Source organism: Cinclus cinclus, chromosome 4, assembly GCF_963662255.1.
Source record: "Cinclus cinclus chromosome 4, bCinCin1.1, whole genome shotgun sequence".
NCBI classification, from domain to species: domain Eukaryota; kingdom Metazoa; phylum Chordata; class Aves; order Passeriformes; family Cinclidae; genus Cinclus; species Cinclus cinclus.
This window is the reverse complement of record NC_085049.1, coordinates 41,287,356-41,315,124: the sequence shown is the minus strand read 5'-3', so window position 1 is coordinate 41,315,124 and position 27,769 is coordinate 41,287,356. Positions and strand designations below refer to the sequence as shown.

At 38.0% G+C, this 27,769-nt stretch overlaps 2 protein-coding genes across 2 annotated transcripts; one reads left to right on the top strand and one right to left on the bottom strand.

The window, feature by feature from the left end:
- Positions 1–2,400: 2,400 nt before the first annotated feature.
- On the bottom strand, positions 2,401–8,555 carry ATP23 (ATP23 metallopeptidase and ATP synthase assembly factor homolog). Its single transcript, XM_062491959.1, has 6 exons — positions 8,252–8,555; positions 6,988–7,033; positions 6,799–6,880; positions 6,366–6,503; positions 3,958–4,041; positions 2,401–2,953 (listed from the first exon to the last, which is right to left on the bottom strand). The coding sequence occupies exons 1-6, from the start codon at positions 8,433–8,435 to the stop codon at positions 2,750–2,752; spliced, it is 738 nt and encodes a 245-aa protein (XP_062347943.1). The 5' UTR covers positions 8,436–8,555; the 3' UTR covers positions 2,401–2,749.
- Positions 8,556–8,583: 28 nt separating this feature from the next.
- On the top strand, positions 8,584–26,883 carry RPAP3 (RNA polymerase II associated protein 3). The gene is made up of 17 exons (XM_062491958.1): positions 8,584–8,620; positions 10,499–10,657; positions 11,212–11,352; positions 11,766–11,888; positions 13,062–13,189; positions 13,742–13,863; positions 14,200–14,270; positions 15,254–15,385; positions 16,341–16,468; positions 18,063–18,184; positions 19,626–19,696; positions 19,859–19,975; positions 21,587–21,795; positions 22,925–23,120; positions 23,737–23,834; positions 25,225–25,325; positions 26,394–26,883. Exons 2-17 carry the CDS (start codon positions 10,502–10,504, stop codon positions 26,483–26,485), a joined length of 2,007 nt encoding a protein of 668 aa, XP_062347942.1. The 5' UTR covers positions 8,584–8,620; positions 10,499–10,501; the 3' UTR covers positions 26,486–26,883.
- The last annotated feature ends 886 nt before the right edge of the window (positions 26,884–27,769 follow it).

The following is a 27,769-nucleotide window of genomic DNA, read 5'->3' as shown; positions in this document are numbered from 1 at the left end:
ATGGCTGGATCCCATACAGTCCCAGGGACTGTGTCTAAGTGGTGTAGCAGGTCACGGACCATTTCCCCTTGGATTATAAGGGCTTCATGCTGCTCCCTGCCCCTGTCTCCCACCTCAGGGGTCTGGGTACCCAGAGAACAACTGGTCTTACTACTTAAGACTGAGGCAAAGAAGGCATTGATTACATCAGCCTTTTCCTCATTCTTTTTTACCATTTCCCCTTCCATCCAATAAAGGATCCAAACTTTTTAGCCCTCCTTGTGGCACAAAGGTATTTATTGAACACTTTTTTTGTCTTTTATGCAACAGCCAGATTAAGTGCTAGCTGGGCTTTGGCCCTTGTAATTTGCTCGCTGCAAAACCTCATGACATCCTTGTAGTCCTCTCCTGAGCTTCCTCCTCCTTCTTCCAGCTCTTCTCTTTTCCTTGAGTTCCAGCCTTTGATCAGTCGGGCTGGCCTGCTTCAGCCCCTTGACAATTTACTTCCTGAAGAATGTCCAGCCTTGGACTCCTTTGCCCTTTAGGACTGTCTCCCAAGGTACCCTGCCAACCAAATTCCAAAACAAGATCATGTCTGAAGTCCAAGGTACCAGTTCTGCTGAGTCCTCTCCTTACTTCTCCAAGAATTGCAAAATCAAACAGTTTGTGACTACCATGCCCATCATCTCCAACTGTCTCCAACTATTTCATAGTCATAAGCATATATATGTTAATAATTATGTAGTTTTTTATATGCTAATAATTATGTCTATATATAGCTCATGTCCTCTTTATTAGCAATATTTCTTGTAGATATCTCTGGAATACTTTCTTTCCAAGATTTTCATCATGTTCACCTATCAAAAATGCCAAAGGAAAAAAAGAAGTAGCTTGTATGCTTGCTTTTTTAGGTTTTATAGCTATATTTTTCATTTCTAAGTAGACTTGATAAAGCTTATCCCAGATAGAAGACAAATATATATATTCAAACTACATATTGGTCAAAATATAAATGCAAACACACATTCATTACAGCAGAACATTGGTTAATAAGGTATAATGAAAGGAAGGGATTATTTGCCAGAATGTATGTCGGAAGTATAAAAAAACCCAGTATCATACCTCATACTGACTGAAATGGTGACCTGAAGAACAGTAAAGGTTAAGGGAGTATTAATACATACTGTTACGCTGATTTCAAGACACCTTTGATCCTCAGGGGATTTTGGAAACTGCAGGTCTATACCGACTACATGGAATATGGGAAGCCTAGAATTCCATGTATAACTTTCTCCATAGGCATGTAGGTTATTATAACCATTTTTTTCTCTTCAGAAATTCAGCCATGCGATCAGGTCAGTCACAGATGAATTACCCCAGGGAAGTAAAACTACTGAAAGTACAGGTTTGAAGAATCTTAGTCAAGACCTAACTTCCTCCAGTACAGTGGGGATGACTTTCTGAGGGATCTACATTAACGCTTAGCCCCAGAAGTAATGATTCCTATAGGTATGAATTATGCTACAGCTGGATATAAATGCAACCCACACATACAACACACACACAACCAACACAAACAGAACTCGGGCAATTCAGGCTTGATCATCTCTCTCAGGCACTTCATGTGTGTTCTGCTTTGTCTTTTGTGAAGACTGTGCGTAGGTTTGAATCTTCTGTTTGCTGCTAAGGAAAAGGCAACACAGTTGTCATCCTTGGGCATCTAGTTCTTGAGTGCACCTTAGAAGCAGGACCACTGGGCTGGAGACTTATCACATGACTGAATACTTCCAAGAAGGCAAGTACAGAATGATGGTCAGATTGAAAAGACTGTAGGCATGTGAAATAAATAGGTGGTTTACAGGAGCCCAAGTCTGCAAACAAGGGCCCAGTCAAAGGCTGCCAAAACCTGGAGGTACTTGGGAGTACCTCCCCCTTTCAGCTGTACCATGTCAGGCACTCGCAATTGGTGCATGGGCTGACATTTTCCTACCTGAGTAGTTCAGTGCCTCACTCCAGTTCAAGTCTCACCAGTCTGCTGCCCCACCACAACCAAATTTCAGTTATGTATTGCCTGAAAAAGCTTCATAGACAGTCCTGCTGTCACAAAACTTACAGGGACACAGAACAGGAGAAGGCAACACTGATCATCATATCCAGCCCTCCAGTACCAGAGACAATCAGGACATGAGCAGCAATTCAGGGCATAAAGGACTCAAGTCACAAAAGCTTTCCCACCACTGGAAATGTTAGACCACCCAAGAATTTCAGGAGGTGCTCAAAAGCAAATGTGGCAGTTATTAAATTTTGGGTTTAGCTATAGTTATTAAATCTAGAGTACAGAGCTGTAGTTCAGGTATCCATTTTTAAAACAGAGTGATGAAGATTCAAGTTCATGACTGTGTATCAAAGATACTTAAAATGTAAAGTTTTTATGAAAAGATTTATTCAGTGACAACAAAATTTTCAGAAACCAAATCCTAGTCAATCAGAGTGAAAACATTAAAAGCACATTGAATTGTATTTGACAAGTCATTTGGCATACTACATAATCTTTCTGGAATAACGTGGTGAGGAAACACTGTTTTTAGTCTTGTTCATTTACCCCATTTACTTCCATGGAAGCTGGCTCATGAAAAATGTCTAGAAAATTAATTAAGACATTTGATAGATTTGTCCTTTCCATCAGCACTGTGGGCACAGACTATAACTCCAGACGTTACTGAACAATCAGGTATTAAGGTAATTTCTCATGTGGTTCCGCCCCCCACCTTTACAAATTAGCACTATAGCGATCTCTGTTCTGAAAGTCTCTGTAAGCACGTTTTGCATCTGCTTTGTTGTGTGGGATTCTTCCAAAAGGTTCCAGATCATTGAAGCAGGCATCAAAAACTTCATCCACAGCTTTTTCTGCCATTTCTTTGCTAACTTTTCTAACAGCCAGAATGGAACGAATTGCTCTGTCTCGTACACAAGTCTAAAGTGAAAAAAAAATAGAAAAAGAAAAATTATCATTATTAGTATAGTTTTTTCCAAATTAACTTTTATTGTACATGCAATAATTTGTATGAAAGAAGAGCCAAACAGTGCCTGTAGTAAGCATTAAAATACATTTTAGTTCCATCCTGTGTAAACTATGTGCTTTAGTTTTCCATGTACACATAAACCATGAAACAATTAAAAGGCATTCCTTAGAACAGGAATTAAACAAAACTTGGGATGTTGTAGGTATTAATTATCTATAAAACTTGACCTGGACATAAAAAAAAAAAAAAAAGGTCAGAAAGAAACAGACAGGCATGAATACCAGTTAGGTTCTTTAAAAACTGAAATGCTGTAAAACAAAGGAAAGACTTCTCTATTGGCCCTCATCTTGATATCTCTCTTTATGGTAACCTTCTTACACAGTTTGTTTACCAAAAGATAAAAAGTATGTAAACATCATCTACAAGCTAACTGCCACTATAACCTGAGCAACCATTGGGTCTCAATCTGTAGACTTCATCTTTTACAATGAAATTTACAAAATTAATTAATTTTGTAAAAATTACAAAAATTTACAAAAATTAATTCCTACAAGACTTAACACGTGATTATTTTGAAATCTTCTAATTTTGCTCCTTCCAGTTTTCAAAGGCTTTTTAAAAGAGCGTCATCCATTTATAGTGGATAAGGTATTTCCACTACATTTCCTGAAAGCCCTGCTTTTTGTTTGGTTTTATTAGCCAACCACTGCCAGTGGTAATGCTTTAAAACATGACTAAATATTCAGGGATTTCACTTCAATAAAAATAACAAGGTGGGGAAGTGGGGGAAAAAACCTAACATCCATCTTTAAGGGTTAGTTAAGAGGAAACAGCAAGTCCATGGCATCTATTTCTTTTTCTAAAGTTTTCAGCTATGAAAATTCAGAAGGCTAAGATTAAGTAGGTAAAGATGGCTCATAACAAATTACTAGATTTTAACATCCACAGTCTTTACCTGATGGTGCCCTTTCAGTCCAAATTTAAATCTGGCTATTTCATTCATCAAAGTACAGTCTCCACTGAGATTAGCAGCTCGAATCTATTGAGAAAAATAAAAAGCCACAAGATGAGAGAAACACATGAAAATATAAAGTCAAAAAAAGTTGTAACAAATGCTTTTCTTTAGTACAGTTCTGGTGACTGCTGGTAGAGGATATTCCTGAGGCCACTTTAACTTAAGTACCTGTTACACATACCCTTTATAGCCATCTCAGCCGCAGTGAACTACAACCTTCAAGTGTCTCCAGGAAATACATCTCACATATCCCTAAAGATTAAATAAATGAGCAGTAGACATTATATGTGTGTATGTAAATACATGATCTGCTCAAAGAACATGGAAAGTAATATTCTCCCCAATCTATATGAGAATCTGCTACCAGAGTCAGGAAATAAGTCAGATATCTTTCAGACTACAGATGCAATACCACAAGAGCAGTAACCCATCTGTTTTGCTAGAATCCACATTCAAACGAGCATGCATGTTTTAGCATGCGTTGTCCTATACACTACAATTTCTTTTGTGTGCTAAATACTCTATACCCTACACAGTCTGTTAGGAAATGCAAATAAATCCCGATTTCCTATAATTAAGTATCAGAATGCAAATAAATGTGTGGAAAAATAGGAAAAAAAATGAGAAAGCTGCCAACAAAAAATGTATATACCATATAATTAAGTAATCAAAAGACCTGAAGTGAACAAATAATTCTGGTAAGAGCAAGAACATGCACAATCTTGATTTATATCAAGTATTATTTATATTCAGCACCGTGTAAATGCTTGGACAAAAAAAAATAAAGTAGATGACAATCCAGAATTATTGTATTGAGTTTACATGGCAAAGGGTAGGCAGTGAGGGGCCTGCCAGGGTGGCATCTGTGAGACTGGAGAAGTGGCTGTCCCTATGTCAGACAGAGACTGTTTTAACTTGTTTTGAAATGACGCACTGTTAGTAGTGCTGGTTGAATCTCTGTGATGACACATTCAAGAAAGGATAAAAAATAACTAGAGGATAGCTGTGAGACAGAGGAGTAATGAAAATGTGAGCCCCACAGACACCAAGACAGTGAGGAAGGACAGGGAGGAGACGCTTGCAGGCGTCAGAAGAGATTCCTTGGCCACCTGTGGAGAAGATCATGGAGACAGAGGTCATCTCCCTGCAATCCGTGAAGGGATACAGTAGAGCAGATATCCACACTGCAGTCCAAGGAAGACATCATGAGACGAGACAAACATGCCCTGAAGAAAAGCATCAGCCCATAGAGAGTCCATGTAGGAGCAGGTTTTCTGTCAGCAACTGTGGGTCTTGGGAGACTAATGCTGGAGCAGTCCATTCCTGAAAGACTGTATGCTATGGAAAGAACTCAAGTTGGGGCAGGTCTCGAAGAAGAGCAGCCCATGGGAAAGACTCGTGCTGAAGCAGCTCACAAAGGACTGTATCCTGTGGGAAGGACCTCAAGGTGGACCAGGAAAGAGAGCAAGGATGAAAGAGCAGCAGAGACTGTTACAAACTGACCACAGCTCACATTCCCTGGATGCCTGTGCCACTTGGCAAGGAAGGAGTTAGAAGAATCAGAAATGAAGGAGTGAAGCTGAGCCTGGGATAAGCTTTTCTGTGACCAAATGATATGGACTACATCAGAAATCAAATAAAAGCATGCAGATTCATACACACAACACCTGTGTCACATACACAAGAGGAATCCTTCCCAGCCTGTGCTCCACTTAATTTCACCTCCTAAAGCATTATTAAGGCCTTTAAAACTCAAATGTCCTCTGAAACCACAGCATCATAGAATGGCTTGATTTGAAAGGGACCTTTTACAGATCATCTAGTTCTAATGTCTCTGCCGTGGGCAGCAACACCTTCCACTAGATCAGGTTGCTCAGAACCCCATCTAATGGTGATGGATTCATAGCTACAGTGTACTAGCAATTACTCAAAAAATTAATATTACAGGAAAAGACAAATTGGTTGTTAATCAAAAAAACCTAAACAAAAGCAAGGTTACTGTAATAACTACCCAACATACCAAAACCTGCACAGGATAAAAGAAATTCTATAAGCATTTGATTAACATGCGAATGTGTTTTCACTTCTAACTACTCTCTCAGTTGTCAATAACCACTTCTTACACTCACAGTGATCACATTCTAATTAGTGTGACATTAACTCACTAATATTTGTGAAAACTAAGTATTTGTTTTCTGAACAAAATTATTTAGGTTGACCTGATGGAAAGGACAAAATACAAATAATTTGTTTTAATCCCGTTAATGTAACACAACATATAACACAAAGCAACCCTAATAACCAGCAATAATTACTCAAATGACAACATTATAAGCATTTTGACTTACCTCTGAACATGCTAAATGTTTGACATTTTTAAACCAGTCAACATGTGCGCGGCAGTGATCAAATGCATGAATCAATTCATGTGTGACCACACGGTTCATATGGGATTGCCGGCGAATGTTATTCTGACACAGAACAATCTGCAGAAGAAGAGATACAGGTGGTCTTTTCACTAAGTTTCAACACCTCCCTCACTTCTCAGAGATACAGCACACAACACTGACAGCATTTAGAGTCTTTGAATTGGTGTTTTTCAGCATTAACAGCCTTATCGTACTGAAGTGTACTAATTCCAATGCCATGGAACACCTTTCATTTATCTTGTTTTCATTATTAACTCAGGTATCAGTATTGGTAGATTTAATCGTAGCAACAAAATACTAAAAAAAAAAAGCACCTCCAGTCTTTTGAAAGGGGACTAGGTCCAGCACCTACCTGAGATGTGGCAGCATCAAAACCTCCACCGACACAGCCATCACAGTTCTCACAAGAGAAGTGCCGGTCATTGAAGACAGTGCTGAAAGGCCCAAACAAACAAAGTCACAGGAAAGAATTTGAAAAATTTCAGTCGCTACTTACCACAGTGATGTTTCTACATAGCACAAAACAAATCAGTTTACATACCAACCAGATTGCTTCAGAGCCTCAAGGAGAAGTCGAGCATATGGATCTAGAAAAACACAGCTGCAATCAATTTCTCCAGACAAAAGTTTTGAAAATCATCTTCAAACAAAATATAAAGACAGTTAAGGAAAAAAACAAACAAGAAAAGCTCTCTACATACAAATTTATACTTTGCAGTATTTAATCCAATTGCAATGCAACTGGTACCTGTAACAAATCAGACTGCGTGATACAGAATCACAGAATGGTTTGAGCTGGAAGGGACCTTAGAGATGATCCAGTCCCAATCCCCCAGCCTTGGGTAGGGACACCTTCCACTCAACCAGGTTCCTCAGAGCCCCACCTAACTGGGCCTTGGAACACTCCCAGGGATGGTGCAACCACAACTTCTTTGGGAAATTGTCCCAGTGCCTCACCACCCTCACAGTAAAAAATTTCTTCTGTATATCTAGCCTAAATTCCCCCTTCTGCAGCTTGACCCCATTACGCCTTGTCCCATCGCTGCAGTTCCTGATGAGGAGTCCCTGGCTTCCATGTAGGCCCCTCAGACACGGGAACGTGGCTCTGAGGTTTCCATGCAGCCTTCTCTTCTCCAGGCTGAGCAGCCCCAACTTTCTCAGCCTGTCTCTGTAGGGGAGGTGCTCCAGCCCCTTTACCAACTTGATGGCCCAGCTCCAGGCTCACTCCCACAACTCTGTGTTTTTCTTATGCTGGGGCACTAGAGCTGGATGCAGTGCTACAGGTGGGGTGCCAGGAGAGAGGAATAGAGGGGGAGAATGACCTCCCTTCACCTGTCGGCCACAGTCCTTTAGATGTAGCCCGGGATACAGAGTAAAAGCTGTTCAGAAATCCAGTCAATCCTGACATCATTTTATTACTAATAAACATAAATAAAGCAGTCTATAGTGACCATCATTTGTTGTTAACACTCACAGTCCACACCAAACTGCGAAAAGGGCACGAATGCACAGAAATTGAAAAATTATCTTAATTTCTCAGGATAAAACAAAAAGAAGTAAAGGAGAACCTTCGTATAAGAAAAAACAAAACAAAACAAACAAAAAAAACAAACAAAAACAAACAAACCAAAAAACTCTCTCAGCACTTTCGAAATCGTATTTTGTCTTAACCAAAATCAGCGCGTTCCTAAAGCAGCACCCGCCACCTGCTCGGGCCCAGTCCAGGGGTGCTGCGGCAGGAGGGCAGGGCTCTCCCCGGGACCCGCACAAGGTCACGGCCCGGGCTCCGCGGGGGAAGCGCTTACTCGTTTCCAGGGTCAACCTCAGCATCAGCTGGCATTTATTGTGGAAGGTGAAGAGGCTGCGGACCAGGAAGCTCTGCGGCTTCTTATTCCGGTCCGGGAAGAGCCGGTAGCCGAAATCATCCTCCTCCTCCTCCACCCCTTTCTTCTCTGCCGCCGGTACCGAATCCGCCTCCCCTTCGCCCATGTCCGGCCGGGCCGTCCCGCGGGGCCAGGGCCGCGGCCGCGCCAATCACCGGCTACGCTCCCGGCACGTGGGGGGGACGCCATCCGCGCAGGCGCTGTCACCTCCTGCCTCCTGGGGCCGCGCTGCACCCTGGGAGCGGGCTGGGCAGCGCAGGCGGCGGCGGGAGGAGGCGCGGCACGGCGCAGGTGAGGCCGGGCCGGGCCGGGCCGGGATGGGATGGGATGGGATGGAATGGAATGAGATGGGATGGAATGGAATGGAATGGAATGGAGCCGAGCCGAGCCGAGCCGAGCCGCATCCCCAGCTCTGTGGTCCACGGGTGGCTTGGCCCTGCGGGGTGGTGAGATGAGGCGAGGCGAGGGGAGCACACCCTGGTGGAGTCAGGGCCTCCCTTGCAGCTTGCGGGCGGTGCAGAGGGAGGGTGTTGAGGCTCAGAGGGGCTGCTCTGCCTCGGGACCTGCTCCTGTGCTGCCGGCCAGGTGCCGGCGTGGTGCGGCCGCTCCAGGGGAATCGCTGGAACCAGCAGCCTTCGGGTGTTGAAAGGACTCGGCGTTGAGAGTCGAATAAAAGTGCCCTGGAGGGTGTAAGAACTGTGCCGCAGAGGCTGCAATCAGTGCGTGAATTAAGGTCGTTGCTAAGTTGTATACAGCTAGTGGGTTACGGAGCAGTTTGATTTTATACAATTGAGCAGGATGCTTGAGAGCGGCAGAGAACGAACAGCCAGATTTCGTGTTAGATTTTCGCATGCGTGAGAATACTGTTTTAGTCAGAGGTAGGTAAAAGAAAAGTTCAGCAGATTACAAAGTTGTGGGGTTTTGTGCCTTTTAAAGTATATTGTTCTAGCTACGTGGAAATGCTGGCCTATATGGAGCATTTGATGTGTCCGTGCCCAAGTTGCACGAAATTAACAGACTGAATATTGCAATAGTAGTTCGGTATGGGTTAACAGTTGAAGGTGGAAAAAAACATAGTAAGCTCCTTAATTGAAAATGTGATGAAAGCTATGTGTTTTTGGATTCACTGAAAATTTCTTTCAGTTTTGTTTTAAAAAGATGTAATATGTGACTCAGGATAATCATGTTGCCACCTGTGTATGAATTAGGGAGAAACACAACTACTTGTAGCAGGGTATCTACTTAGCTGCTTACTCCTGAGCATGTAAAAACGTTTTTGCTTTGGTAGCATTAGTTCAGTGGTAATCATGCAGTGTGTTTTTCTCTCTCTTTGAGACTCTTGTCTGTAATTATGGATACCACATTATACCGTAGAAGTCATTAGCTTTGTTTGGCTCGTAAATTTTTATATTGTTGTGCTGCTAGGTTATTGCACAGATGTGAAAAATAATGTTAAGTAAAGTATGTTAAATAGCCTAGACCTTTTTCTTCCTCAAAAACTTTGTGTAGTATCTCTACGAATAGTTTACTTCCATGAGGCTTGTAACAGATCCTGAAGCTTTCCCATCAAGAGGTTATAGTTAGCAACCATTCATAATTCTCTTTGTTTGTATTTAGCTCATCCCAAGTTGCTTAATCATGATTGTTTTCAAAGCATGTTTCCTTCATTCTTTCAGATTTTTGTGCTACAAACTGTACAAACATGGGATTCCTTTTTGTCCGGATTGTAACCAAGATTTTTTTTTAAGGTTACTTTTTAATTGTAACTTGATATTTTTGTGATAGTAAAACTTCTTTTGCTTAAGACAACAAAATTTATGAAGACAATCAAGTGTTAATAATTATTAAACAGTGTTTTAGGCACTTGCTTGCAGTTTCAGGATTACTGTTGACTCATTGGGTGCTTTACCTTATATTTAGCTAGGAAAACTTGAATTGCTGTTTTTTTATCATATACTTTGTTTTATCAGAATAATATGGCTTCTCTTCATTTTTTTCAAAGACATTTAAACTGTGTTTCTTCTTAGTCTCTTAGTATTTAATGTTCCTACTGTGCTATTGGGAAAGTCTGGCAAGTAAGTCAGACTTCTTAATTTTGAAGTAGCTAGGTTCCTTCACTACGTACTTCCAACTTGTTTTTAGAAGGTTTTTTCCCTTGAATTTTGACAGATTATGATGAGCGCACCAAGTAAAGCAATAGAGCTGCAGCTGCAAATGAAACAAAATGCTGAAGAGCTGCAGGATTTTATGAGAGAATTGGAGAGCTGGGAAAAAGATATTAAAGAAGTGGATTCTGAACTTAGGAAACAGAGTGGGGTCCCAGAAGAGGTAAGTAAACCCAAGACCAGTGTCAACTCAGCCGTTCATACTGTGATTGTGTTCATAATAGTTATGTTTTGTGTTAGCAAAATTAAAATTGTTGACTTAAAACATCTGAATAGAAGACATGAACTAACCAATGACTCATTCTTCATCTAAAGTAAACCAAACATTCCTCTGTAAACTGCATCTCCAGGACAGCTGTGGGGCAGTAGCCTCTGAAGGTGATGAGGCCAGTAAATTTCTTATGCGTAGATCTGTGAGAATGTTTCTGTTTGCAGCATCAGTGTTGCTGACATTTAGTATATTGAAGTGATTCTTCAGTGATACCCTGAAGAGAGTTGTCTTCTAAAACTCAGTTTTGTATCATGCATGTAATATTTACTGTTACCTGTTGAAAGATTTTTGCTTGTTGCTCTTAGTGGTTTTGTAGAGCTTGCTGGATAGATTTCTAAAATAAAACTAGCCACTAGATAGATACACTGTTTAGATACAGGTGCTGTAGATTCTTCAGTGCAAGTGATGTTCACACGTTTTATAATAAGTGACTTAATTCTATTTAGAATTTGCCACCAATTCGAAACAAGGCTTTTAAGAAAAAGAAGAAAAGCAAGAATAAAGTCCCTTCAAAGATAACCTCTGAGGAAAACAAGAAAAACAAGATCAAGTCTTACGATTATGAAGCATGGGGAAAACTTGATGTGGTGAGTCTTAAGATTTGCTTTGTTGTCTGAATCTTGTCCCCAGTTGATGCTAAATAAGTGTTAAATAAGATTTTGTTAGAGTGCTGAGAATGCAGTCCACTAGTCAGTATCTTAGTGTGCTGAGTACGGTATGAACATAGGGTAGCTTTCTCCCAAAATGGCTATTTGTTTAATATTTGGAATATTGATAAATACTTGGTTTTCTGTTGACTTTGCTTTCATCCAGCAGATTGACTTTAAGGGGGGTAAAAGCCTGTTTTAACAATAAGTCTATTAAAAGGTCATACTTATAGTAGAATATAAGACAAATCATAACTGTCAGTATTGGAGAGCACATTAATAAAATCTTCCTTGTATTATTTGCACTGTTAAATTGTAATGAAGACAACAGTGGGATTTTTTTCTAATTCCAGGATAAAATACTTGAAGAACTTGATAAAGAAGATAGTACTCATGATTCTGTATCTCCAGAATCAGACTCTGAAGAAGATGGAATTCATGTAGATGCTGAAAAGGCTCTTGCAGAGAAGGAAAAGGTTATAGAATTACAGATGTTTATTATTGGTAAAGTAGCTATTTAGGTATAGGAGTATTTGCAATTTTCTTTTAAAAGATAATCCATTGAGACCACACATCTGGTAAAAGAATTGTCTATTTAGAAATCTTTGTCTGTTTCCCTGCCTGTTATTCCAAAACAGAAACTTCTCACTGCAGTTCTATTCCTTCTCATTAGTAGCAGTAGCCTGGCAGATTCTAAATAATACATGCTTGTGGTGACAAGTGTATCGGTGATGTTTTGCTTTGAGAAGTTGAATGGCTGTATAGAATTGTTATATAGAGCAAACTGATTTTTCACCTGAACACAGCATCTGAAAGCTCCAAACTAACTCCACAAGAACTTAAAAATACTATCTTTATGAGGCCAGTACATCATGATGAGTGAGCTTCTTTGCTTTAATTATGGCAAGGTCGTACTGGTTCAATTTCACCTTATAAGGTAGGATATAGAAAGACATCTCCGTTGCCATGAGAAAGAGGCTAAATTGTGTAGCAGCTTCTGTGTGATAAACTTTGTTTGGAGGCAATCGCCTAACCCATCTGTCAGTCAGTAGTGACTTCAGTAGTTCTAACATTGGTCTGGGATTTTGTGGGGTGGGTTGTTTGTTTTAAATTGTCTGTGTGCGTGATATTTGTATTGTATTCCTGCTGCTGTGGGAATTCCTTGACATGTAATTTGCAGTCTACACTGAGAAGTTGGGGTATCTTTGGCTATTACTATCTTGGCTACAGTGAGGTTGTTCAGGGTGCATGAGATAAAAGTTGTGTCCCAGAGGAGGCAGAAATGAGAATGTTGACTCGGAAAGCAAAGATGCCAAATCTAGTTACTAAAAGCTTAAAAGAAACCTGTTCAGCAATCTTAAGTAGATATGTATGTGCTTGCTACAGGTTTCAGGAAACGACTAGAGATACTGAAAATGAGTAGTTTATAGACCCATTTTGTAGAGTTTATCATGAAAATTATTTAGTATGGTGCACTTAGAATGTATTAGTTAGAAAATATATTTCATAGTAAAGCAGCACTTCATGAGAAATGTTGAACAAAAATATTTAAACATTTCTAATATACTTTGATTTTTAGGGTTTTCAATTAGCAATGTGTCTGCCAGTTTACAGTAATCTGCTGAAAATGCTTTTTTTTCTGTTCACAGGGTAATAACTATTTTAAACAAGGAAACTTTGATGAAGCTATAAAATGCTATACTAGAGGGATGCATTTTGATCCATACAATCCAGTGTTGCCCACAAACAGAGCATCAGCTTTTTATAGAATGAAAAAGTAAGACTTGCATTGTTAAATCTATAATATTTTCATACTTTAAATGCTACCTTCAGACTTTTTGGTCTAGTTTTAATTCTTGATTTATTCATCATGCTGTGATGCAGTCTGTGTAAGGCCATTGTTGCAACCTGTCTTCCAGAGAAGCAGTCTGGTAGTCTGATCAGTTTTCCTTGGCTTGCACACTAGCAGTTCACCATCTTCTATGTTACAGTGTAAGACTTGAAGAAAAAAGAGGAAGAGAAGGTTAGAGGTCACTGAATCTGTAAGGCAATTTATTTCTAAGGCTTTGAATAGTTCTGGGTGAAGAACAGATACAGGGGAGCTGGTTATTTCTGCAGCAGTAAGGATTCTTGACTGCTGTTTTCCTTTCTCGTTTTAATGTATTTGGAATCAAGAAGTATGTAAATACTTGGTTGGTGCCTCTTCTGAAGCATGTAAGATTGCCATGTTGTTAAGAACCTGGAGAGGCTCAGAGAAAGATAAATTACTAAAGTTTTGGGGTTTGTTACCTAGATGTGTCCAAACCACTGATTTGGTTTTTTTTAATAGGTTTTCTGTTGCAGAATCTGACTGCAATTTAGCACTTGCTTTAGATAAAAATTACATAAAGGCTTATGCGAGAAGAGGAGCTGCTCGCTTTGCTCTGAAAAATCTTAAAGGTGCTAAAGAAGGTGAGTCTTTTTAAAATTATTTCCTTAAACTAAAAACAAACTTGTGTGTTCTGCTTTTTTGATGTAGGAATTTAATTTTCATTTCCTGTAAACAAAGAAATGAAATGCCATGTTGCATATTCTTCTGGTAAGGTAAAATTCAAATAGCAAGTCCAAATTATAGTAGTAGATGTTAGTAGTTCTGGAATAATGCAGCTTTAACTGTTTTAGAATGATATGTTCCTTGAAATATCTCAGGCTTCTTGGATAACTACAAAAAAGGTTTATCTCAAAAGAATGCTCTGCTTACTAGTCTGTACTTCCTACCTGAAACATATTTTTCTGGTCTTCTGATAGACTATGAAAAAGTTTTGGCGCTGGATGCAAACAACTTCGAAGCAAAAAATGAACTGAAGAAAATTGATCAGGTAATAAGATTAATAGCATAAATTAATACACCCTATTCAGTTTATATCTGTCAATTTTTATAACAAGAACTAATTCAACAAATTTTCACGTGCTTCTTCTGGCATCTAAAGTTCACTGAAGTTAAAATCTTTAATGGACTTTCTTTTGGAGAAACTCACATATGTGCAAGTACTACTGTAATAGTGGATCACAGACTGAGGCTGCATGAGTGCACCATCTGGCGTTTTTTGGATATTTTGTTGTTGTTGGTTTTCATTGCTTGGTTGGGTTTTGGTGGCTTGGTTGGTGTGTTTATTTTTTAAATTTTCCCCCATTTTCTACCTCCTGTGTTAATGCTTTTTTCAGCTTAGTACTTTGGTATAAGGAAGCACAGCACATGAGAGAAACTCTGTTCTCTTGGCCATAAAACTGTATTGCTAGCCTGCTTGTAGTCCCACTGATTGCTGTGATCAACCAAACCACAAAGTTGTTGCAAGAACAACAAAATACTTTAGTGCTAGTTAGATTCCTTTCGTGGTAGGTAGGAGAATGTTAGTTATGATGATCTTCATAAATATAAGCTTACCTGTCGCTTCTGTATGAATTTACTTGCACTTCAACACCTGTATTTTTGACAGTGCTAGAAAAATTTGTTTTCAGAATGAAGATGCACAGTCTCCAGTAATTGAAGAAATAAATGATACATGAATTGGACTATATGCAGAATTTTCATGAGTCATTTCACACTGTGCTTGAGAAGCTACATACTTTTTATTTGCCAAGCATTATTCTGACTTGCAGTCCCTCATAGAAATACATTTTCAAGAAACAATTTCAAATTGTTTTAAAATTGTCTCTTCGATTTGTATTTAATTTACAACACAGGCACTTCTGTTAAAAAGTTTGGCAAATTTTCTTAAAGTTTGAAAACTATTCTAATTTGAGTTCTGAAAATTACTGAGTGGGGAAATGCTTACTGAAGGGAAAAAAATTGTTTTTGCAGGCTTTGTTGTCAAAAGAAAATTCAGAACAAGAAGAGTTTGCAGATGCAGTCAGAACAGGATTAACAGATGAAGAGAAGCAGCACATTGAAGACCAGCAGCTGAAGCAGAAGGCAATTGCAGAAAAAGATCTCGTAAGTCACAGGTTCTGGTGGAACAGGAGAAACCTAGCAAAGAAAAGGGTTGTATTGTGCTATACAGTTAGCTATACTGCTGTTAGTTATGCAAATGTGTTAATTCAAACTGATACTGCCTTAGACTTCATACATGGAATGTCCTTGATGTTACTTTAAATGTTTCTCATGTTGGACTCTAGGAAGGTGAATGGGACAGTGAGTTCTGTATGGATTTGTCTGGAGGAATAATTATAAAAGGTAGCTTTTATAGCCCAAATTGGACATGAAAAATTTAAAATATGTAGTAAGACAAGTAGAATTTAAACTGCACCTTACAAAGATCCCTTTTCTCCATTATTATGAGCATCCTGTTGCTTGCTTTTCCAAGGGGAATTGTGGACTATTTCTCTGATTACAAGATAATTATGGTTACATGATGAATAGTAGTTATAAAAAGGACCTTGGGGGGGGCTGTAGGGAACAATGACAATAAAAATGTATATCTGGATGCAAACTCTTGACTCACAGTTGGCCTATTGATTTTTCCCTCTCACCAGTCTTTCAATAAATAATTAACATTACCAACTAAACCAGTATTTTTCTGTTTACATACCTAGCTATGTAACTTCTGACTTGTTATTATTTGGGTTTGCTATACTGGTTATAAGTAATTGGTCAGATAAGAATGAAAGTATGCACTAAGGAACAAGAGTTTGAATAGGTCTCAGAAGAGAAATTTCAGTCTAATTCAGTATTTCATTGGCAGCACAGCTGACTCACTGCAGGCTTGTTCCAGACAACATGGATCATTGTCAAGTCTGAACTGTGGCCTTTCTGATTTTTTTTTGTCAGTCAGTGGAGTAGGAGTAGAGATGTGCAGCTTCAAATTAGTACTGAGAGGCAAAAGGTAATAGTTCATTGCTCTAGATTTTCTCAGTGCTGTTTTTTTTTTTTCCTAACCTTAATGTTCCAGGGTAATGGTTATTTCAAAGAAGGAAAGTATGAGGCTGCAATAGAATGTTACACCCGTGGTATCGCAGCAGATGGCACCAATGCACTACTGCCAGCTAACAGAGCCATGGCCTACCTAAAGATTGAGAAGTAAGTGGAACTGCATATGCTGTGCTGTTTGTTGTAGATCAGGAGGAATAATGATCCAGCAGATTTTCACTCGAGTTATTGTCACTCTTTCTCATTTTTGCTAGAATTCAGTGTAGAATAAATCACATTGAAAGCAGTAAACGAGAGGAAACAAATCCTTATGTGTGATCTTGAAACACAATTAGTAGGAAACAAGTTCTGAGGGAATAAAATAGTGCCATTATAAAGGGCTGGTCTCTGAAGTTGGATTTTCATTATTTTATGTGTGCAAATTTCAGTTACTCATATTTCTGAATTGAACTGCCCAAAGCTTTGACTATGAAACCCAGTCAGGTACAAAATGTTGCACTGTAAAAAGAATTGGATTATAACTTCTGACTTTGGAGGGAATGAATGAATAAAAGCTTTTTCTGGAAATTGTTACCTTTTAAAATGTTTTTTTAACTTCACTCATGAAAGCATGTATGCATTGCTTGTTAATTTTAAATTAAGTTTTATCCAAATAACCCAGAAACTCTAGGGAAATTCCTGCTTTCCAGTAAATTAGATAAGTTCCATATGGCCAGTTTTTACCTGTGAACTTCTTTTGACTCTTGTGATGTTATGGTAATTTAAAACTTGTAAGCTGGTGACATCTGTTTTAACGTGACATGGCTGAATATCTGTAGAGACAGTAGATGGATCTCAAATTAGGATAAGATGGGTTGCATGGATAGTATTTCTGACACAACACTTATAATTTAAAAGACATCAGAATGAAAATAATTTTCTGTGAGATTCAGAGGAAGTGATACTTTTAATTGAATAACCAAGCAAGAAAATTGATTCCCTATGATAAAGCTTGGGTCATGGGTCTTTACATTTGAAAGAGGACCAAAAAAAAAAATGCAGCAGAAGCCCATTGCTATTCCTACAAGCTGCTAGTACTGATGAGAACAGCAAATAAAAATTAATTTGCATAAATTTAATGGTAGTTTGAACATTGAGAAGAGGAATGAAAGTACTTTAATAAGCATATAGTGGAATTGTGATCTAATGTAATAACACAGATGGGATGAGGAAATCTAATCTTAAAATGAAGCAAATTACATTAATGCAAGGATATTCTGAATTCTCATTCTGAAATAGTTAAGGACAAGTCACAATTCCAAATGTAGAAAAAATTATTCTCATGCATACTTGCTTCTCCTCTCTGGTATGTTTTCTTTGTTTGTAATGGTATTTCTGGTTTTCAGAAGTACAACGCCATGGTGCTAACTTTGATTTTAAGGCTGTTGTTAAAGTTTTCAAGTGGACTCTGCTCTGACAAGCTTGAAGTGTTTTTTTTTCTTTACTGAGAATGTGAATTTTTGTAATGCTAAAAAGAGTCAACACTTTGTTATGAGATACCAAAAGATATATCTTAAATTTCAAGGTGCTGAGAAACCATATTCTGTTGGAGTTTTTTAATTCGCATTTTAGCTCAGTGATATGTTTATGTATGTAGGTAATGAAGATCTACCTTTATATTTTAATTGGTTTGGGTAGCTCTATCTTTTCAGTTAAAACTGCCTCTTGAAACCGGTTATTAATTTTGTACTACACTTTTGCTGAGGTACAAAGAGGCAGAAGATGACTGCACTCAAGCTCTGCTCTTGGATGCTTCCTATTCTAAAGCTTTTGCCAGAAGAGGAGCTGCCAGAGTTGCTCTTGGAAAGCTTAAGGAAGCTATTCAAGGTATGATTTTGTATTAGCCTAAATATGGTAGGTAAGAGATCAGTACAAGGACATCCTGATCTTTTTTTGTTCTGACTTACTGACATTATCAGTGCAAAAGTTAAGAATTAAGTGGTTTCTGTTGGATTTCACTGAATATGCATATATGAATATGCATATGTATTATATGAATAAAAACTCTTGTGTTGGTGCCCACATAATGGAAGGACAGTTTTGTGTGCAATTACAGCTGTTGCTGTTTATGATGAGTAGTAAGAAATAGTTTGAGAAGTTTGTTTAGAAAGTAGGTTATGATATAGGCATTAGGATGACTTATAAGGGGACAGTGAGGTAGATGGAGAACTGTCTGAACGGCAGATCCCAGAGGATCTTAATCAGTGACACAAGGTCTAGTTGGAGGCCTGTCACCAGTGGTGTCCCTCAAGGTTCAATACTGGGCCTGTTATGGTTTAACTTGTTAATCGGTGACTTGATGAAGGGCCATGTACCTCCTCTGGAAGTTAAGTGATGGCACAAAGCTTGGAGGAGCAGCTGATGCCCCAGAGGGCTGTGAGGCTTTCAGAAGGACCTTGACAGATTAGAGAGATGGGCAGAGAGGTACTGTCAGAAATCAAAAGGACAAGTGCAGGGTCCTGCACCTGGGGAGGAATAACACCTGCACCAGCACAGGCTCAGGGCAGACCTGCTGGGAGAAGGACCTGGTGGACAACAAGCTCTCCATGAGCCAGCAGTGCCCCTGTGGCCAGGAAAGCCAATGGAATCCTGGGCTGCATTGGGAAGAGCATTGCCAGCAGGTCCAGGGAGGTGATCCTGCCCCTCCACTCAGCCCTGCTGAGGCCACATCTGGAGCACTGTGTCCAGTTCTGGACTCCCCAGCACCAGAGAGACATGGAGCTCCTGGAGTGGGTCCCACAGAGGGCAACAAGGATGATCAGGGGAATGGAGCATCTGTCTTAGGAGGAAAGGCTGAGAGAGCTGTGCCTGTTCAGTCTTGAGAAGAGATGATGGAGGGGTGACCTCACCAATGTCTGTCAGTGTCTGAAGGGAAGGGGACGAAAGGATGGAGCCAGGCTCTGCTTGGTGGTGTCCAGCAATAGGACAAGAGGCAGAGGGCAGAAACTGATGCACTAGAAGTTCCACCTGAATACTTTGTTACTGTGCAGGTCATCAAGCAGTGGAACAGATTGCCCAGAGAAATTGTGGAGTCTCCCTCACTGGAGATATTCAAGAACTGACTGGATACCGTCCTGTGCATTGCACTCCAGGATGACCTGCTTGAGCAGATGACCCACTGGTGGTCCCTTCCAACTTTCCCATTCTGTCACTTACCTGCCTTTAATTATTTTTTAGAGCCATGAATGGAAAATAGAAGGTTTAAAAATATGCCACATGTACATTGTAACTTGAAATATCTACAGTTCCCGTGTTGTTTTTCCATCAGATTTCGAAGCTGTTCTGAAGCTGGAACCTGGAAATAAACAAGCAATAAATGAACTCACAAAAATAAGGAATGTATGTATGTGTATTTGGGTATAATGGGGCTTTGTTTGTTTGGGAGCTTTTTGTAAGGCTGTAGTACTGGAATATTTTTATTCATTATTGCATTATTTTTAACTCACCTTGTATTCATTCATGAAACACCTGATCTTTTGGACATCTTGCTATTTTTTTCAGGAATTAGCTGAGAAAGACCAGCAGAGTCACCAAGAATATCCTGCAGTATTGATAAAAGAAGCAGAAATTAAAAATATAGTGAAAGTGATTGATAATCCATTGCTGATTAAATCAACAGTAAGTTGTTATGTGAATTGCTTTCTGTAATGATGGGAAAAGTAGTGCTTGGAGTGAAAATCTGCTTTCTATAATTGTAGACTAACCCCTGATATATAGCCTTCCCTGTGGAAACCAAAAATATATAAATTTACTCTCTTGATATTTTTCAAGAACATATACACACATGCCGATGCTAAAGTTCACAGTAGTGGTGGTGTAAGTGTTCAGCCTTTAGTACCACCTTCAGCAAACATGGTGTATGCATACATTTACAATGTGGAATAGGAAGGCAGCCCCAAAAGCCTTTCTTGTGCCCATAGGTAACACTGCAGTTCAGAGTAAATGGAGGAGAGTTTAGAAGCTCTTGGTAAACTTTCCTTCATTTCTGCTGCTGTTTACTGTTTTTAATGCAACCATAGTGTTTATAAGACATGTTGCCTACTTGTGTCATATGCTGCTGTCACATAGGGCTGCTTTCGAGAGAGCTTTGAGCATGCACTTTCATCCCTGTAAACTGTAGGACAGCTGGATATTGGTTTTCAATAGGCGATGTATTGGACTATGAATTATCAGTGATTATAGTCAGATGAGTGAGTTATAGATGAAAAAAATATAATACCTCGTTTCTTTCTGTATTAAGCTTCCTCTTTTAGTACATTTAATCTTTATATATTCAGCAGTGAGTTGTGTAGATACAAAGAGTGCTTGTACTCTGTAGAAAATGTGTGATTATTTTGATCCTTAAACCTAAATTAATTTATTGTGAAGTAGCTGAAATATTACAGACAGTTAAAATTATTAAGTGTTCAGTTTGACTGCTAAAGTCAGTGAAAATGACTTTAAAATACAACAGTTGGTTGTATTCTTCTTGTTATTCTGCTAAGGTAAAATAAGTATAGATTAAACATACTCAACAATTTAGACTTCTAGGAAATGGCAGTACTAAAAGCACAAATGTTTCATCGTGTGTGTTTGCCTCTGTATTTTTAGAGCAATATATACTATGTTCATGTTCAGGAAATGAAGCTCTGAAGAAGTATGAGAGCTTTTTTTCTAAGACCTGTGATGGTGGCCACTAGGTGATGGTCAAGAATAATGGAGATCATGCAGAGATAATTTAGAAGCATTTTAGCATGTGGTGGAATTAATTACCTAATTAGGATGTATGTAATTTGATCCATTAGCAGGTCTGAGTTACAGATACTTATTATATCAGAATTTTAAGTTGTGGACTAGGGTCTGTGTTGTTGGGTATTCTTTTGTTTTGCTAAATTATGAAACTTGGCCACATAATGGGACAAGGTATATGATAGATTTTGCCTATTCAACCTTAGTGGGGAAAAACTATACATTTTTAGTTCTTACTAAGAAAACAGACTGCATATGGAGATCCTCTAGGGTAAGGATATACTGGTTTATGAGGTGAAAGCAATAAAATCATCATACCAAGCTTCATGTAGAATTTTGTGGTTTCATGGTTTTGCCAGGAAAGTGTGAAGTGTCTTCCCTGTGTACCACTACAGCGGTAACTGGTTATCATATGGTTAATTTAAGTTACAACTGTGTCTGGAGTACATTTAAACGCTTACGCTGAGTCCACATGTGACATGAGGTCTGTGCTCTGTTTAGAAGCCATTGCGAAGAATAGATATTGAAGAAGTTGATGATGATACATCAGATGGTGACTTGCCCAGCACTACTTTAGTCAATAACTGGAGGAATTCAGTGAGTGTTGAAGCAACAGAAACTCTAGATCAAGATGATCTGTTGACTACAGTTGATATTCCAAAAGCAAAGCACTTGAAAATAGAAGAAATCAGTGATACGTCACTATTACAGTAAGTTTAAGAATTCTTTAAAAAAGTTAAATGTGGTTGAAATGTAATCTTCATTTCCAGGTATCTGCATGTGGTGAGGTATTGAAGATACTTTGGAGAATCTGAATTAAAAAGGAAATGTTGAAAGAAACTGCAGTTCTTGGACATCTGCCTCTTTGACCACGCAGTGCTTGAGACAAATAGCATCATTTTAGTGTCAGATGGAAAACTCAGTCTTACATTACAAATATAAAGAATTCATATTTTCCTGCATGCTGTACTCTTTCTAGCTTGGGCACTCCATTTTCCAAGTTGTTTTTACAACTTTTATTTGTAGTTTTTTAGAAGAGATTTTAAACAGAGTTCAAGCATTCTTTGGTGTGTGAGAGAAGAGGAGCAGTGAGTGTCACCACCCTTTCCTCTTCTGAGGCAGGTGGTAGCTTCAGATGTGCTCAGTTTCTAAGTCATGCTTCACTAGTTAGGCAAACTCAAGTCTGTGTTGCTGAAACTAGGCTGAAGTAGAGAAGCTTTTTCCTTGTTCACTCTTAGAACTTGTCCACTGCATTGATACTGCCTCGTTTTTTTAATACAAAGAATCCTTATCAAAATTTCTGTAAGAAACACTGGCTGGCCCCAGTTAGCTGACCCCCACTAGCTCAGTTAGATGGATTTACTGTGAAATGTTGAAGAAAAAAAGTATATTCTTAGCCATTTCTTAATTTCTAAAAAATCAATGCACTTAAATTATAGGACAGAAAAGAGATCTACTGTTGTCAGTGTTGAAACTAGTTTATCCGTTTGACATTGATACTGTTTTCCATTATGAAATTGCAAAAGATGTGATTTATTTTTCTTTGGCAGGTATATATGGGAGAAGCCCACTATAAAATGCAGTTATTTCCAGAAACAAAGTAGAGAGAGGCTGAGTAAACTCAAGTATTTGCAGATGTGGTTTTTTAGAAAAGGTGAATTGAATATAATGCTTGTATAATTTGAAGGAATTTTAAAATATCTGCTTAAACTAAAATACATTATCTTTAAAATAGTTTTTAGTATTTTAGCTTTTAATGAATAGAAGGATCTCTAATTGGGTCACTATAGAATTTCCTTAAAAGTTGATTTGATTATGTGTTTCAAAATACCTTTGCAGGCTGCCTGTAAATGTGAAAGGAATTTCATCAACAATGCATCCATCTTTTCCTGCAAGCAAACAGAGAGAAAAAGAAATCAGAAGGTCGTTCATGTCTACTTCTCCAGTTCCTCCCATTCCTGCAAATTCTTTCCAGCTTGAATCTGACTTCAGGAAGTTGAAAGACTGCCCGGAAAACATGTACTTATACCTGAAGGTATGAAACATAGAGTGTCAACAGTATTTGGGTGGTTTCTTCATCATCAGTTGAAGAAACAGCATCCTTGGGTAGAAGGAATAGCCATGTTTAGAGTGTCTCAAGTGTGCAATAGTCCCCTTTCTTAATTGTCTCCACATAACAGTAAGTATTCTGATGTGCATTTGAGTTTTTCTTATTTGCGCCTTTTTATTTGCTTTAAGTACGGTCTCTGCATTTTTTTTCAAATATTGGCCCTTCTTTAAAGACTTAAATACATTAGTAACTCTGTTAAATTCTAATTTTTCAAATAAGTGCTTCTGGGGTAATTAGATATAGCAACATTTTTAAACTGGGAAAATGCTTGAAACACAGCAATCTACTTAATGTGTACTTTTACTTACATATATTTGGAAAAAAAAATCACTTTAATTTTTTTAAGAGAAGTTAGAAATTACCGTTACCAAAAAAACTGCAAACAAGCAAACAGAAATTGTTGTTTGATATCAAATTATGTGGGGTTTTTTTGCTTTCATCCACTTCTGCATTGTCCATGACCTTCTAAAAACAGATTTGTAATTCTCGTGACTCAGTTGTATTTTTTTGCCTAAAATTAACTTTTTAAATTTTTCCATAGCAAATAGAGCCCTCACTTTATGCAAAGCTGTTTCAGAAATCCTTAGATCCAGACTTGTTTAACCAGATCCTGAAAATTTTACATGACTTCTACATTGAGTAAGTTTACCTCCTCCTTTGTTTTACATTGCTTATTGCTGTTCTGGAAGGTTTGGGGGGTTTTTGGTAGGGGGAGGTTGTGTTTTTGTTTTGTGTTTGAGGGGTTTTTATGTTCTCTCTAGTCCCAACCTTGCGCTTACAAAATTGTTTCCAGCACACATCATTACATGAGCATAAGGAAATCATTGGAATTACTCAATAGTTGCTTCTTAAGAAGTGAAAGTCATCATGAAAAATCAGATAGAAAATAAGTGGAAAAAATACTTCTACTGAATGTTGTTGAATTGTGCTTTGCTAAAGAGCGCCAGAAACTGGCATTAGTGTGTATGAAATAACTTTTGTTCATATTACTGTGTGTGTATTCTGAGAGTACATAGAATTGCACATTGTCCTCTATTTTAGCTTTCTAAAGCTGAGAAATCCAGAGGGTTTCAGTTTTATGCCGTGATTATTGTGATGCATTCAGACTTAATTATCTGCTAGCATTTTACAGTTGCCTGTAGCAAATTTGTATTGGAGACTGAGATTCTGATAAGACAGGGCCTGACAAGTCAGTTTTGAAATTTCTATCCATGCTATCATTTGAGTCCTCAAGTTCATTTCGTCTGTCAGAGGCAGTGTACTGTTTTTCTGAATTACACTGTCTGACAAGCACGCACTTGATGTTTTTCAGTGTTGTTTTGTGGAGATAAGCAAGCATAAATCAATATTTGCCTTTCCCTTGGTTTCCTTAAAAACTAAAATATCCATCACATGGTTGAAAGATGATGTCTTAGAGATACAGTCCTGCATTTGGTGATGTAATATAAAGAGGCTAGGAAGTTGAAATTGTTTGCTGTAAGGTAAGAGTCATGTCTCCCTCCAAAAGAAATGTGAAGTTATGAAGGAAAAATGCTATTTGTTAGTATTTGCAACAAAGGCAGTGCTTGTTTACTGTTGACCAGAAAAATGTAAAACGAACACAGTCTAGGAATTTTCTGTATGGATGAAAATGAAGGCAGCTGCAATTGGTTCAGCTTTTCATTGAGCTTCCTGTGGCCACAGGTCCTGCTTCCTTTCACACTACCTGGTACATACAAAAATAATGTTACAGACAGATGTAAGTATTGAATCATGTTGTAGGTATTTTGTACATGTCCAGCAGTCAGTTTTGCATCAGTCTAGGTTTTGTATTTCTTCACTCTTGCTCAGTAGAACAATAATACCTACATAAAGGTTTCTGGATGCTGACTTTTTGCTTTGTGAATGGACAAAGGAACAGGAAAGACAAAGATAGGGTATTCTATTGGTCCTTTAATTTCTTGTTCCTGAATTCTTCAATATTGCTTGCAGCAACTGAATATTTCTAATCAACAGTGGTTACTTTTATATTTGTAATAATCTTCTTCAGGAAAGAGGAGCCATCACTCATCCTTGAAATCCTCCGGAAGCTCTCTGAATTAAAAAGATTTGATATGGCAGTAATGTTTATGTCAGGTTCAGAAAAAAAAAGTAAGTGATTTGGTAGTATCTTTGTAAACTCAGTTTGTGATACTGTAGAATCTTGCAAAAAATATGTAAATCTCAGTGCTACTCTTGTTTATTCCATGTAATAATCACTTTACTTGTCTAGCTTTTTATTGTTTTAGAAGTTAATATGAATGCCATATAATTTTTCTTAATCCTTTGACTCCTTACTTACTGCTTAGACTAGAAAACTACAGCTAAATCCTCTTATTTTAGTCAGTAATACCACTATATTTTATTCTGATAAAATAAACTTTGCCAGCTTGTCAGTTTGTAACTGCTAATGTTACAAATTTATGAATTTTTATAAAATCCTACATCTGAGATCCAGGGTATCCAGATTATACAGTTTCTGCAATTTACAACTCTGATTTTTCTGATTGGCAAAAGAATGCAAACATCTTTAAAGCACTCAGCCTGGTAGTCTGTCCTGTTCTGGAGGCATCACTCACATTGGTTTGCAATTTGTGTTGATGTTGGCTTGAATTCATCATTTATTAAAGTGGGTTTTGTCTCAAATTTTATTTAGCATACCAGACAGACTATGTAATAGTGAGACACAAGCAAAGCATTTCTCTGGGACTATGTAAATCTAAATTTGCTATCTGCAGCTGAGTTTCATTAAAAACCATTATACTTAAAATTCTGAAATGTGAATCTCCTTAAAATAAAATAACTTGACTTTCCAAAGTGTAATGCCTCTTACGAATGGCATTCGTGCCTTCACCTGATGTAACCTTTATCTGCCATTGGCATTAACGTTTATCTTCTGCATGTTGTGGCATACTGTCAAGATAGTAAAGAAACTAAAAGCTGTCAGTTGCCTGGATTATACAATTGTTTAAGAAGCTGTTAGGCAGCTCCTGAGCATTGAAATGAAGTGGAAGTTTTGCTTTGCTACTTTTGTTTATCCTCCCAGTAGTTTAAAAATGTATTAGTATTTCAACTGTATAATCCATATACCCCTTACCCTTTTGAAGGAAAGAATTTGCTAATTTACCTTGAAAGTGTGAATCACAAAAATAACAGTTCATGTTGGGATTTACTTTTCAGTTACACAGGTATTATTCAATCATGTGAACCACATGGGATTAAAAGATGCTTCTGTTGAAGAATTGGAGAAGAAATATGGCATTTTCTCTTAGCAAGAAAGCTGCTGTAAATGTCTGGTTTTGCACCTTTTTCACGTGGAAATTATCCAAGAAGGCTATAAGAACTGCAATTTTGTTGCTTTTTATAAATAATGAAATTCTTATACTTGGGTTAGCCAAATGGCACATGCCTGAAGAGATCATTATTTAGTTCTGCAGTACACTTGTTTTCCAGTACCTGAAACAATATGGGTCTACATCTTCTTCAGTGGAATCTGTTTTGCCTGAAAAACAACTGGGGAGATTGGCATTTGGGATCTGGACTGTAGATAGAGGTCTTTATTAAAAGGAAAAAAATATTTATAAACATATCTTTGGTAAGAATCAAATGCTGTATATTATAACTATGCATGTGGTTTTTATTTTAGAAAATAAACTGAATGTTGAATTGAAGATAATACAGTTTTAAAGTTTTTTTTTCTTTATTAAGGTGCCTAAATCACTCTTCTGTAAAGATCCTCCACATCAGACTTGTACTGTGCAAAGTGAACCTGAAGTATTATGGCAAGAAAATTTCAGAGTTTTTGAGTTTATCTAAAAGTGGAGTTGTAGCATTAGTAGCTGAGAATCTCTGAAGCTGTTCCTGTGAACCTCAACTGTAATTGCAGAATAGAAGGAAGATAAATACTGTAGAATTAAACTAAAAAGTTTAAAGAAAAACACTTTGTCTTCTTTCAAGAGTACTTTTAAAACAATTTGGTGAAACTTAATCCTTGTGGATCAGTTGTTCCTAACTGGGTAAACTCCTTAAGATGACTCGGGAGGCTAAGCAAAATACCTCAACAGTAGAAGGCAAAAGCATGAAATTAACTGAAATTCTTAGATAGGAGTGAGCATGAGGCATAGTAAATTACTTGTACTGCTCACATGACCAGGAGGAAATAACAGCACTTGTCAAGAATAACTAGTATCCAAGTTACGGTGTAAGCTTATCTGCTGGCTCTTCCATCCTGTACATGCTAATATCCTGCCTGTTGCTTTCATCCTGATTCACCCCTTTTGCTCTACTGATACTTCTCTTAAAGTTTTGGTTTGGTAGTTGTGCTGTTTTTCAGAGGAATGATTAAATAGCTATTAGCATTCTAAAAGACTTCAAACTCCCAACGTGGATTAGTCGGAAAAGGTGTAAATGTTGTCTTCTATGTAGTCAGTATTGGAAAACTAATTCTAAAACATTTGCAGCTATGTTATGTCCTAGTTCAGACTTAATCCAGATTTAAAAAACATTAAGTGAGCTTCATCCTTAGGCCTGGTAGCAATTGACAAGAATGGCATCAG

Coding starts and splice junctions, on each gene's coding strand:
- RPAP3 (XM_062491958.1), top strand. CDS start 10,502: ATGATGAGCGCACCAAGTAAAGCAATAGAGCTGCAGCTGCAAATGAAA. Junction 23,121..23,736: donor ACATGTACTTATACCTGAAG/GTATGAAACATA, acceptor ATTTTTCCATAG/CAAATAGAGCCCTCACTTTA. Junction 23,835..25,224: donor TTACATGACTTCTACATTGA/GTAAGTTTACCT, acceptor AATCTTCTTCAG/GAAAGAGGAGCCATCACTCA.
- ATP23 (XM_062491959.1), bottom strand. CDS start 8,435: ATGGGCGAAGGGGAGGCGGATTCGGTACCGGCGGCAGAGAAGAAAGGG. Junction 7,034..8,251: donor GAGGTTGACCCTGGAAACGA/GTAAGCGCTTCC, acceptor GTGTTTTTCTAG/ATCCATATGCTCGACTTCTC. Junction 6,881..6,987: donor GCTCTGAAGCAATCTGGTTG/GTATGTAAACTG, acceptor TGGGCCTTTCAG/CACTGTCTTCAATGACCGGC.